The sequence below is a fragment of the Cucurbita pepo genome, chromosome LG12, assembly GCF_002806865.2.
Source record: "Cucurbita pepo subsp. pepo cultivar mu-cu-16 chromosome LG12, ASM280686v2, whole genome shotgun sequence".
Taxonomy (NCBI): domain Eukaryota; kingdom Viridiplantae; phylum Streptophyta; class Magnoliopsida; order Cucurbitales; family Cucurbitaceae; genus Cucurbita; species Cucurbita pepo.
In genome coordinates this window covers 6,464,712-6,476,928 of record NC_036649.1, presented here as the reverse complement: position 1 = coordinate 6,476,928, position 12,217 = coordinate 6,464,712, and the positions used below count along the sequence as shown (strand labels likewise).

Sequence of the window (12,217 nt, the reverse complement as noted above, 5' to 3'; positions counted from 1 at the left end):
CTTTCATTTTAGGGTATATATAACTTCGGTTCGGTTTTTGTTGGTTTTTCAAAACTAAAAAAACCGAGCCAAGCCGAAGATTTCCGGTTTTCTCAAATATAAACCGATGCGTCCAATTATTACCAAAAAAGTAAAAAGTAAATAAAAAGAAAAGAGAAGGTTATTTATGTAAAAGTACCCAGCTGCGTGCGAATTCCTTTATCGTCCACTGTGCTGAATGCTCTCTGCAGTTTCGTTCGACAAGGCAGGGGTTGCGAATGATAGTTTGCAGGTCTCTTTTCAGGTATGATTCAGAAAAACTCTGTTTGGATTCAGAGAAATGTCTTACAAGCATGCTAGAAATCCTTGCCGTCCTTAATCTATAGTTCAAATTTTGTAATTCTACAGATTTCTTAACTTGCTGCTTGTCTAACAATGCCCGATTTTTGCCTTCATTTTCATCTATTGAAACAGAAAATAATCTATAATTCAGTGGAACTCTGCCCAATCAAATAGTTAAATCTCAATCGATTGATAGGAAGTGTTGATCGACTATATTTGACAAATTTTAGTTAATCAGAAACATCTAAACTCGATCAATGGATGAAACTTTTCGTTCAGTCTTTGAGAGATTCGTTATATAACTAAGTTTAATCTGCTGTGCTGTTTTTGTAGAGTCGAACGCTTCCTGAAATATAGAAGTCCATTTGTCCCACAGCAGGCGGTAATCCATTCTGGAGATCATTATGTTAACTGTTAATTGAAGTTGTATTGATTTTCTGTTTCATCGAAGCATGGGGAAAAAAGTAATGATTGAATATACCATAAGTTATCAATTTTGTGTTTTGGGTTTAGTGATGATTTAATATGTTATCAAAGAAAGATGGTTATGTCCAAATTCTTGTATTGTCATTCACTTCCCAATTAATATTGATAGTCACTTACTAACTGGCTCACAAGTGAGGTGAGTGTTAGAGAATATGAAAATGATTAGATATACCTTATCACATCAGCTCAAGTTTTAGAGTTGAATGGCGTTTTAATCGGATTAGACAACTAGTGATGGAATGTGCACATATTGAAACGATGTTCTTCCTAATAAACTGGTAGTGGAATAGCTTCTACTCCTTATGTCGTTCTAGAACTGACTTCCATTCCAATGTGTCAGGGACTGTATACTTATAATGGTTGGAGCCTAAATGCGAATATGGCTAGTAAAAAAGAATTCCGGAGGGTTGCTGACCAGAAGAAAAAGCGCAAAACAATCACTCAAGCATGGAGACCAGTGTGTACTCAGGCCAGCCCTTCTGAGGGTAGGTTGAATTTATATTACAAAAGCATATAAGTCGTAGCTCTTAACTTTGGGACATCCAACGAGTTAGCGGGCTTCTATAGTTACCAAATTTAAGCTATTTGTTTACAGCAAAGGCATGGGTTTTGTTGTCCATCTTAAGTATAATAGTGAATATCTCCCAACTGGATTAAGTATTTTATGATGATCGATGCTGCACATTAGACGGTCGAATTAATTATGTATGTGGAGGACCTAATTTTCTTAAACTGAAGTAACCAACTTTTACAACCTCAATTTTGGTGGGTGATAATCGTTCTTGATGTAGATTTGCTGGTTAAGAATGATAGAGTTGAGTCAGAGGATGGAAGTCAAGTTCAAGAAATTCATACCAGTACTGTTAGTGCTCAAAATGTCGTAGAGGTGGCTGAAGAAATTAATGTGGTGACTGACCTAAGTGTTGGTTCAAGTGCGTTTCCAAATAAGGGTGAAGACACAAACTTGGAGGGTCAATCTGCGCCTTCCGGTGAGAAGTTTTCAGTGAAACTGGATGTAAGTGAGCATATGCTAAGTATCTTCATCAGATCAATTTCTTGAGTTTACTCTTCAATTTAGTCTTTTTATGTTTAATATGCAGGTAGGGAGCTCTCTAATTCGATTTGTCAGAGGGAAAGGGTAAATTTCATTTCTCAATATTTGGTCGTAATTTATGGTCAGGGTTCTCAATTGATTTTCCATCTATTGTTCCACAGTGGATCTACACAGGAAAAAATTGAAGAAGAGATGGGAGTCAAGATTGTGATTCCATCATCTAAGAAGGAAGAATTTGTTGGTAAGATTTCAGAATTTGGTACATTTCATTTAGCTTAATTACAAAAAATAACATCTAGTTTATTTTTAGTTCCGCTTTCTTTTTTAAAATACAAACTATGCTTTTTAATTCTCTCGTGGAGGGCTTTTCTGATCAAATTGCTCAATTTAGTTGTTTTAAAGTTCAATTTTCTCTGTCCCAACAAGGCTAAATTAAAAACCTTGTCATATATATAGTTTTGTTATTCTATCTTGAATAGATATCTGATATTGATCTTTTGAATAAACTCTGTTTTATTAATTATTACAGTTATTGAAGGTAATTCAGTTGATAGTGTAACCAAAGCTTCAGAAAAAATACAATCAATAATTGACGAGGCAAGTTGTCCACTTTTATATTTGTTTTAGAAAATATATTATGCTCCGTTGTTCCAATTTTATACTTCATTTTCTGACCTTTTTATATGAGTTGATGTTAATGGTGTTTTTTTTAACCAAAAGATGAAGCTTTTCACTGAAAAAATGGAAAGAGAATCACGCTAAAATGACTCAAATTTAAAAAATGAGTGAATGTAAAAACAAAATAGAATTACCTAGAAAATATAAACGCAATCCAAATTAAACAAATGTCTTGAGGAGGGAAACCAATAAAATGATTGGGTAAAGAACACCGTGCAGAAGCTTTAGGACTAGCTGAATCAAAGCGAACCAGCCAAAGAGAAAGATTGCTCTCGAAAATCATAGAAAATGCTCTGACCAAATAACCAAAAAGCTTTGACTACATAAACCCATAAAAAAACTGATTTTGATGGCAAAGATAATCCGAAAGGGAGCTGAAGAACAATAATCTTTGAGATAATTCAGAAAATCTTCTTGAGAGAAAAAACCAGAGTTCCATTGAGGAAACAACAAGGTTCTGCATTCCACTTGATGTTACAAGGAAACTCCTCTTTCCACAATAAAAACCAAAGAAACCGTTTGAAAGCCTAACCATTACCAGTGTGATTAAATACGGAAGCTGCATCATCAGCAACCTTCAAAGTCTTCTCATTCACCGAAGGGAGGCAATTCTTCACATCATGAGGTTCATTAACGCTCTTGGCATGCACAAACAGTTCATTTACCAACAAATTAATTGCCTTGAATAACTTTCCTGCCACTGAAGATTCATTAGCAATTTTCACAGCAGGAGGCTCTGGTGTTGGTTCGATGAGAGTCCATTTTCTTTTTCCTTTTTTTTTTCCCTTGTTCTTGTTTTCTTAAAGCATTTTCTTTCTGTAATATTTCTTCTTTTGTGGTTCTGATGAATCTACAGATCTTGGGACATTGTTCTCGAACTTTTCCTTTTCTTCTTTTTACTAGTATTGTAGAATGCACAGTTGATCATTTTTTTGTTACATTGAAATGCAGGCAATTAAAAGCCCGAGTCTTGATTACTCGCATTTTGTGTCCCTCCCTCTGGCTATACACCCTGAATTAGTCGAGAAGCTTATTAATTTCCAGAACTCTATACTAGGAAGTTCTGAGTCTTGTTTAGATGAGGCGGAGGACAGCGATACTAATGAAGATAATACAGACAATGAAGTTGAGGTTCAAGATACTGTTAAAGAACCAGATGTTGCAGTTGAACTTAAAGTGGATGATAAACAGGAGCATGTCAAAGTGAACATAAATATACCTGTCGTCAGTTATCCTCCTAAAGCTTCAAAGACTAATACACCATCTGGTATGATAACTACTGAACATAGTAAAGGTCCAAAAACATGTATTTCACATAGATCTATAGGAACTGCCCAATTTTTTAACATGACAGTGAAAGTATATTTCCATCTTTGTTCATTCTTTCTCCATCGAATCTATTATTCCGTAAAGAGATCCTGGCTTGCAGATGTCAACTCACCTCTTGTGTTTAACACATGGTCAACTGTATGTTTTGTTTTGGTTTCTTTTTTCTTCTTTTTTCATTCTTTTAGGAAAGTGCTAATCTCATTTTTCTTCTAAGAACTTTTCTGATTTACATTTCTCTTGACAGACTTGGGAATTGACAAATCAGTATTTATAAAACCTAAAACATTTCACCTGACGGTACTTATGTTGAAGTTGTGGAACAAGGAGCGGGTAGATGCTGCTTCTGAAGTTTTGAGGGTGATTAAACTTACTAGCTGGATATTTATACTTACTAGCTAGACATTTGTGCAGCATAAATGTGATGACACATCTTTTCTTTCAGGGTATCTCCACTAAAATAATGGATGCCTTGGATAATAGGCCAGTACTAGTTAAGCTCAAGGGATTGGTGAGTTCTCTTAAATTCAACCATCAAATCTTTTGTGATTTTTTATTGATTATTGAGAGACACCACTTCCCATGTAAGTACTAGTTCAATCATAACTGCCGTCTACTCAGGATCAATTCATCTTTCAAACTGATTAGAAATATCTATATTTTTGTTAGAATCTTGTAGCAACAAGTTACTAGATAAAGAAAGTGGTGTAATTAATGATGACAATTAATAATTTATCTCCATACTTCGCGTTATTTTGGCAAACTAATCTGTATGCATCTTTTGAAAGTTTCCTGAAGTTTAGTTGATAACGTGTAGTATTGATGTCTGAGTAAGACCCGGATGTAGTCGTTATGTGTACAAGGCTTGTAGTTTTGAACTCAAATCTCCTTGGTGTCACCTAATTGTAATATTTAAATATGACATTAGTTTCTTGATTAAGAAATGTTCTAGGCGACTTGCATTTTTTCATTGTATCAACGTAGCTGACTGTCCATCAAAGCACCACCCCTCTACGTAGTTTTGTTTAAAAAGGAAAATTGTGTTTCTACAGTATGGAAGTTCCAAATATTTGACTCCCAATAATGATTGTGTCATATCAGGATTGTATGAGAGGTTCTTTGGCCAAAGCTCGTGTTCTCTATGCTCCCGTGGAAGAACTTGACGATGAAGGAAGACTGTTACGTGCCTGTCGTATCCATTTTATAGTTTCATCTAAAAGATTATCTTATGTTATGAAAATGATTCCCGCTGATTCCTTTTCGTTCCAGTTTTTAAAAGTAATTAAAAGAAATTTACCTTTGAGTTTCTTGAGCGTTTTTAGAAGTCATTGTCGATGCGTTTGCTGAAGCTGGACTTGTTCTGGAGAAAGATGCAAAACAGAAGTTAAAGGTACGCTAACAACTTCTAATCCTCTTCATTCCAAGTCAAAATTCAAATATCAAAATGTTTTGTTCGTTACTTCGCAATTTAATTCGATCCAACAATGTGATCTTCTGATGTACCTTTACTTACAAGAGTTCTTTTTTCCTCATTCTCAATATTCAGTTGCACGCTACTGTTATGAATGCAAGACATAGGAAAAGGTACACCATTTCATTCAACTCTTCTCTCTAGTTCCTTCCATGTGCAAATCTCTGTTTAGAATCCTGAATTGTTTGATTTCTCTCTGTCGCGGTTGATGTTACGACACCGCGATGCTTCAGAAATAAAAGGAAAAAGAAGTTCGATTCGTTCGACACTCGTGAAATTTTCAAGCAGTATGGGTCAGAGGAGTGGGGTGTGTATCATATCCGGGAAGCTCATCTCTCTCAAAGATATGCATTTGATGAAAACGGATACTACCATTGCTGCGCTTCCATTCCTTTCCCTGATGAACAAATGCAAGTTGAGTGATCATTACCTGTAAACTAAGCTCCAAGCAGAATCTTCAAGTTATTAGGATTTCTTCTGTTTGTAGAATTTAGCTATGTAGTTATTTCAACTTGGTTCTTCTTCAATACTTCTTTTCTGACAAAGTTATGAGTATTTTTATTAATTTAACAGAAATTTCGAATGTCAGAGAACGTCAAATCCATCATCCTCGTGGTCATCGAAATTGGGGAACTCACATAAGGCTCATACAACTCAATATTGGAATCCACACCGTTATGTTTCTATTGTACGACTGATCAAATGAAATCAAGAGACCTTAATGGATAGCTAACTCATACATACTATAGGTAACTTTTCCACAAATACGTTTTACATCACCCTATAGTGACCATAGTAATAATTATGAACAACAAACGTGCCATTGACGTCAATTAGTTATCCCCACCTAAAGGTGGATATGGTGGTGATTGCAAATAATCAACGTCCAACCACCACTAATTAGTTATCACCCCCTGAAGGTGACTACGGTAGTGATCATAAATACCAATTAGTTGTCACCATCTAAAGGTGACTATGGTCGTGAACGTGAATAATCAACATNCGGTAGTGATCATAAATACCAATTAGTTGTCACCATCTAAAGATGACTATGGTCGTGAACGTGAATAATCAACATGCAGTCACCACCGATTAGTATCATCACGAAGATGGTTACGGTGTTAATTACGAAATATTATCATATGTTATAAACACATGTTCCACAACACATCATAACTCATATATTAAGCAACTATACAACCTTTAGTCGAATTATAATATTAGCTAAAAAAAAAAAAAAAAAGTTTAAGATGAGATAATTAAAATTAGTGGGCTTTACGAATGACCTAAAACCCTAATTAGTGGGCCTTCACATGGAGTTGATAATGGGGCCGACGGATCCGTACATATCTCTCCTCCCTTCTCCTAGAATCCTGCTTAAACCTCTCTCAATGATTCCCACCCTGTAAATAAGGCCCTGAGATTACACAATGCCATTGCCGCACCTTTCAACTCTTCGCTTCCTCTTCCTCTCTTCTTTCCCCGCTCTCTCTCCTTCGAAATTCCCTTCCTTCTGCTCTCCCAAATCCCGTTCTATCTTCACCGTTCTCGCCGCTTCCTCCCCAAAACGCCGCCGCAGCGGTGCCCCCCCTTCGCAAAGTTTCAATCGGAGAAACAATAGTAGTTTGAGAGAGAGCAAAGGGAAAGAGAAATCGGTGGCTATGGAGGAGGCTGAGGCTGCGTCTTTTGGGTTTAACAAGAGGAGGGCCGAGGGCAGAGATAAAGGTGATTTGGCCAAGAANTTTTTTTTTTTTTTTTTTTTTTTTTTTTTTTTTTTTTTTTTTTTTTTTTTTTTTTTTTTTTTTTTTTTTGAGTTCGGTTTTGGTTTTTGAATTGGGTTTCATTTTAACAGTTCATTGAAGTTCCATTTGAATCTTATTTGATACCTTATTTTTGTGTAGATACTAGGAACTGGAATGGACACTCAAGATACGTCGCCTTCGGTCTTGCTTTTCTTCGATAAACAGAGATTTATTTTTAATGCTGGAGAGGTAACTAGTAGGGTCTGTTAATTTCTCTACCCAATAGGCACATGCTATAGTTTTCTTCGTATTTTTTCAGAGAACTGATGCGTTTCATACCGTGTTCTAACTTCAAACTTGTCACGTCTGCTAAACATTGAACTCCTTCACTGCCTTCTTTAGTTTTTCCTGATCGTTAAACGATTTGAATGATGTTCATGAGATTATTCTCATCAAAGTTACAGTAGTCACGCTTACATTACGTTTGTATTTGACTCCAGAGATCTATTGTCTCTATTGGGTACACCCTTTCTTCTCCTCCCTCAGCCTGACTTCGCCCTTTCTCTCTATTTTCTTGCAATGCTGGCTGTTCGCCTTTAGTTAGAAGTAGAAGTAGAAGGCGCCCTTTGCCTCACAATGAAGAAAAAGTACATAACGGGGGGACTTGTGAAAGTCGTGAGTGAGAAAGAAAAACTTGGTTCCAGGAACCGAAGGTTAGGCTGATTTGAAGCTAGACCTAAAAAAGTTGATTCCTACCTCTTCCTGTCAATGTTAGCTAAATGGTTATAGTTTTATGGTTATTCATTTTACATCATTGGGTACTATGTATTTTGAGACTTCCTGTTGAACTGTTAAAACATTCTATGTCATTGACACTACAGGGGTTGCAACGATTCTGCACGGAACATAAGATTAAGTTATCGAAGGTATTCTATTCTAAAAGGTTTATCCTTTCTCTTGAATTTCAGGTTTACTCTTCTCTAACTGATTCTGAACCTTGGTAATTTATCTGCTCTTCCTCTAGATAGATCACATATTCCTTTCCCGCGTCTGTTCAGAGACTGCTGGTGGACTTCCTGGTACGTCTCTTGGTTGATTGGATATGGTTATGATGTTGGACTTTTTTCGAATAGCTCTTGTGATTCTATTGGATTATTTACGATTGAAGTTCACATTACTAAGTTTGAATTTGAGACATTTCCATTCCTTGCATATATGAGTTAGACAGCCTAAGCTTTATAATTTAACTTGCAGGATTGCTGCTGACTCTAGCTGGCATTGGAGAAGCCGGAATGTCTGTGAGTATAAGATTTACTTAATACACTATCAAAATATTCTAGTCTAAATAATTTTAAATGAACAAGCTGTTTTGTTTGTTCTAACTTATACTGTAGTTGCTATTCATATGAAGGTCAATGTCTGGGGTCCTTCTGATTTGAAGTATTTAGTCGATGCAATGAAGTCTTTCATACCAAATGCTGCCATGGTTCACACACGGAGCTTTGGACCTGCACTTAGTTCTGACGTGGATGCAGCCCATGAATTGAGTAAGTTTTGTGATCCCATTGTCCTTGTTGACGATGAGGTGGTCAAGATATCAGCAATTTTGGTACATCCAAGTTCAAATAGAGGGTTCCAGCCCTTCAGTGAGGATGACATGGGCCAATCGAACAGGAGTCAAGAAGAGAGAAGAAACCATGATTCTGAAGCTAGAAGTTCAACAAGCAAATCTTCATCTGCAGTAAAGCCAGGTGACATGTCTGTAGTGTATGTATGTGAACTTCCTGAAATTAAGGGGAAGTTTGATCCATCAAAAGCAGCTTCTTTTGGTCTTAAACCTGGACCAAAATATCGCGAATTACAACTTGGAAATTCAGTGATGTCAGATCGCCAAAAGATCATGGTAGGATTAGTAGCTATGCCCCTTTACTGCTATAACGTATCAAATGCTGTGTATTAATCCATTGGTTTCAATTGACTTAGGTTCATCCAAGTGATGTCCTTGGCCCCTCAGTTCCTGGTCCAGTTGTGTTACTTGTTGATTGTCCAACAGAAGCTCATGTGTTAGAGTTAATGTCCTTGCAATCTCTGAAAACTTATTATGAAGACTTGAGCGATCAGACCGAAACTGGTAAGGTGGTAACATGTGTTATTCATCTAAGTCCTACATCCATCCTTGGTAGTCCTAATTACCAGAAATGGGTGAAAAGATTTGGGTCATCTCAGCACATCATGGCCGGGCACGATAGGTGAGTCTCTTTTCTCCTAACATGGGTCTGCAGCTCTTGCTTGCAGATGTAGAAAATTCCCAGTTTCACATGATTTTTCTGCAGGAAGAACGTTTCAATTCCAATTCTAAAATCCAGCGCAAAAATTGCTGCAAGGCTTAATCATTTGTGCCCTCAGTTATTTCCAGCCCCAGGCTTTTGGTCCCCTCAGCAGCTTACTTTCCCAGGATCAGATTCCTGTGCTTCAACTGAGGTTTGTCACAATGTCTTTGGTCGTTTTAGAGTTTCTCTAGCTGTAAACTAACTTCGCCATTGACCTTCCTTCACCAGATCGAAGTTTCAGATCATTACAAAAGCACATTAGCTGAAAATCTTCTTAAGGTATGAGACGATGGATTAACTAAGTGTGTTGTGTTTACTATTGACTGAAGATTAGCATGGTACATCTGTGAAACTGCTGTTGATTTTTTGGTTATTTTTAACTCTAAACATGTGTGCTTGTAGTCAAGGTCCCATCACACTGACACTGTAGCAGTAGTAGAACGAAACACTATGTATTACATCAAGTTAGTAGACCAGTGAGAGAATTTTTTTTCATTGGGTGTTTGTTAGCATATTTATATAGTATGCATCGACAATTCAGAAGGTCTGTTAAGTGGTAAAAGGACAATTTGATAAGAAACCACAGTTGTTCTTTAGGTTGACATATGAGATATGCTTGCCGTCCATGGACTTATCCTTTGTTTCTTGTCCTTCATCCACTCTTTATGCATGGTGATTCTGGTGTGCTGTATGTCTGAATGTTGGACGACAAGATTTTCGACTTAGTGATACAACTTCTTTAACATTAATGTTGATTGTGAAACAGTTTACTTTGCGCCGCTATCCTTTTTTTCTTGTCCTTCATCAACTCGTTATGCATAGTGATTCTGGTGTGCTGTGTCTGAATGTTGGACGACAAGTTTTCGGCTTAGTCATACGACTTCTTTAACATTAATGTTGATTGTGGATTGTGAAACAGTTTACTTTGCGCCCCTATGCGCAACTTGGATTCGATCGATCTAGTATTCCTAGTCAGGAATCTCTGTCAGAGGTTATTAATGGGCTGCATTCTGACATACCAGAAATTTTGGATGCTGTTCATCATGTTAGTCAGCTTTGGAGTGGTTCTGCTGGAACAAATGCGAATATTCATGTTGAAGATTCCCATACAATGGTTGAAGAGCCATGGCTCAATGAGAATAATGTTCCAAGTTGTCTGGAAAATATTAGGAGAGATGACTTGGAAATTGTTCTTCTTGGTACAGGGTCGTCCCAGCCATCCAAGTACAGAAATGTCAGTTCTATTTACATTAATCTCTTCTCGAAAGGAAGTATGCTCCTAGATTGCGGTGAAGGAACGTTGGGTCAGCTTAAAAGAAGGTAATTGTCGTTGCGCTTTCTTCAGGTTCGTTTCGTGTAATTCAATTTCTGTTCGACTAACATGTAGCCATTGTTACAAATTAATTNAAAGAAGGTAATTGTCGTTGCGCTTTCTTCAGGTTCGTTTCGCGTAATTCAATTTCTGTTCCTTCTAACATGTAGCCATTGTTACAAATTAATTTACAGATATGGAATTGAGGGTGCTGATGCTGCTGTGAGGGGCCTAAGATGTATTTGGATTTCTCACATCCATGCAGATCATCACACAGGACTGACCAGAATACTAGCTTTACGGAGGGATCTGTTGCGGGAAGTTCCCCACGAACCTGTACTAGTAATCGGGCCAAGACAGCTCAAGAGATATTTGGATGCATACCAAATATTAGAAGATTTAGATATGCAGTTCCTTGATTGTAAGTACACAACACAAGCTTCATTGGAAGCTTTTCAGAAAGTTGCAACAGAAATTGATAATTCACCCTTAGAAGGTCCCATCAGTTCCACAGACGGAAACAACATAGATGGAGGCAAGAAACCCGTGTCAAGTTTATTCGTTAGGGGATCTCGTATGCAGAGCTACCGGAAGGGTCCTAGTAGTCCAATTGATATCAATGCAGCCATGCCACTTCTTAAATACATGAATAAAGTTCTGAATGAAGCTGGTCTGGAAGCTTTAATCAGCTTCCCAGTTGTGCACTGTCCACAGTCTTATGGTGTAATCTTAAAGGCGGCTGAAAGGGTTAACTTAGATGGAAAAGTGATTCCTGGGTGGAAGATTGTTTACTCAGGTGACACTCGGCCCTGTCCCGAGCTGATGGAAGCATCTCGTGGTGCGACGGTTCTTATACACGAGGCAAGTTTTAGAACACCTGTATTGAAATTTCGCAATATTTACAGTAATTACTTTCTATTTGTCCCTTTTTCATCCTCATTCTAGCTGATACATGCTGTTACCAAATCTTTCTGTAATAACATGGTAAGAGGACGGAATAACTCCTTATAACAAGTTTTTATGGTCTTGTTACAGGCCACTTTTGAGGACAGCTTGATGGATGAGGCCGTGGCTAAAAACCACAGCACAACTTCGGAAGCTGTAGACATAGGGAACTCGGCCGGAGCGTATCGAATTGTCCTTACACACTTCAGTCAAAGATACCCTAAAATTCCAGTGATCGAAGAGAGACACATGCATAAAACCTGCATTGCATTTGACTTGATGAGTGTTAATGTTGCAGATTTGTTAGTACTACCTAAGGTTCTTCCCTACTTGAAACTCCTTTTCAGAAATGAGATGATGGTAGACGAATCTGATGATATTGTCACTTTGGAGGCTTAAGACAGTTAGGAGGTAACATTTAGTTTTCCTAATCCATTGTTTTGAAGATCAATATTTATTTGTAATTCAAGTCACTGTTTTTGCTCATGGAATGCGCCAAATATAGTTGAAACGCAACCACCTGTAACTTTGTTCTCTAATCAAATTGAAAAA

At 37.3% G+C, this 12,217-nt stretch overlaps 2 protein-coding genes across 3 annotated transcripts; both read left to right on the top strand.

Moving 5' to 3' along the window:
• The first annotated feature begins 192 nt into the window (after nucleotides 1–192).
• On the top strand, nucleotides 193–5,929 carry LOC111807679 (activating signal cointegrator 1 complex subunit 1-like). 2 transcript variants are annotated; one of them, XM_023693502.1, is made up of 14 exons: nucleotides 193–283; nucleotides 655–703; nucleotides 1,148–1,292; nucleotides 1,599–1,822; nucleotides 1,908–1,945; nucleotides 2,023–2,102; nucleotides 2,391–2,458; nucleotides 3,491–3,806; nucleotides 4,113–4,225; nucleotides 4,311–4,376; nucleotides 4,967–5,057; nucleotides 5,188–5,255; nucleotides 5,412–5,449; nucleotides 5,570–5,929. In XM_023693502.1, the coding sequence occupies exons 1-14, from the start codon at nucleotides 258–260 to the stop codon at nucleotides 5,757–5,759; spliced, it is 1,512 nt and encodes a 503-aa protein (XP_023549270.1). In that variant the 5' UTR covers nucleotides 193–257; the 3' UTR covers nucleotides 5,760–5,929. The 2 variants fall into 2 exon arrangements, with proteins under 2 accessions (XP_023549270.1, XP_023549271.1); XM_023693503.1 differs by lacking the exon at nucleotides 655–703.
• A 1,291-nt stretch (nucleotides 5,930–7,220) lies between these two features.
• Nucleotides 7,221–12,150, top strand: LOC111807683 (tRNAse Z TRZ4, mitochondrial-like). Its single transcript, XM_023693509.1, has 11 exons — nucleotides 7,221–7,327; nucleotides 7,960–8,004; nucleotides 8,103–8,157; nucleotides 8,333–8,376; nucleotides 8,490–8,981; nucleotides 9,062–9,327; nucleotides 9,412–9,559; nucleotides 9,637–9,687; nucleotides 10,328–10,728; nucleotides 10,915–11,581; nucleotides 11,756–12,150. The coding sequence occupies exons 1-11, from the start codon at nucleotides 7,253–7,255 to the stop codon at nucleotides 12,062–12,064; spliced, it is 2,553 nt and encodes an 850-aa protein (XP_023549277.1). The 5' UTR covers nucleotides 7,221–7,252; the 3' UTR covers nucleotides 12,065–12,150.
• The last annotated feature ends 67 nt before the right edge of the window (nucleotides 12,151–12,217 follow it).

Coding starts and splice junctions, on each gene's coding strand:
- LOC111807679 (XM_023693502.1), top strand. CDS start 258: ATGATAGTTTGCAGGTCTCTTTTCAG. Junction 4,226..4,310: donor CTGCTTCTGAAGTTTTGAGG/GTGATTAAACTT, acceptor CTTTTCTTTCAG/GGTATCTCCACTAAAATAAT. Junction 5,256..5,411: donor ATGCAAAACAGAAGTTAAAG/GTACGCTAACAA, acceptor CTCAATATTCAG/TTGCACGCTACTGTTATGAA.
- LOC111807683 (XM_023693509.1), top strand. CDS start 7,253: ATGGACACTCAAGATACGTCGCCTTCGGTCTTGCTTTTCTTCGATAAA. Junction 9,328..9,411: donor ATCATGGCCGGGCACGATAG/GTGAGTCTCTTT, acceptor ATTTTTCTGCAG/GAAGAACGTTTCAATTCCAA. Junction 9,688..10,327: donor TAGCTGAAAATCTTCTTAAG/GTATGAGACGAT, acceptor ATTGTGAAACAG/TTTACTTTGCGCCCCTATGC.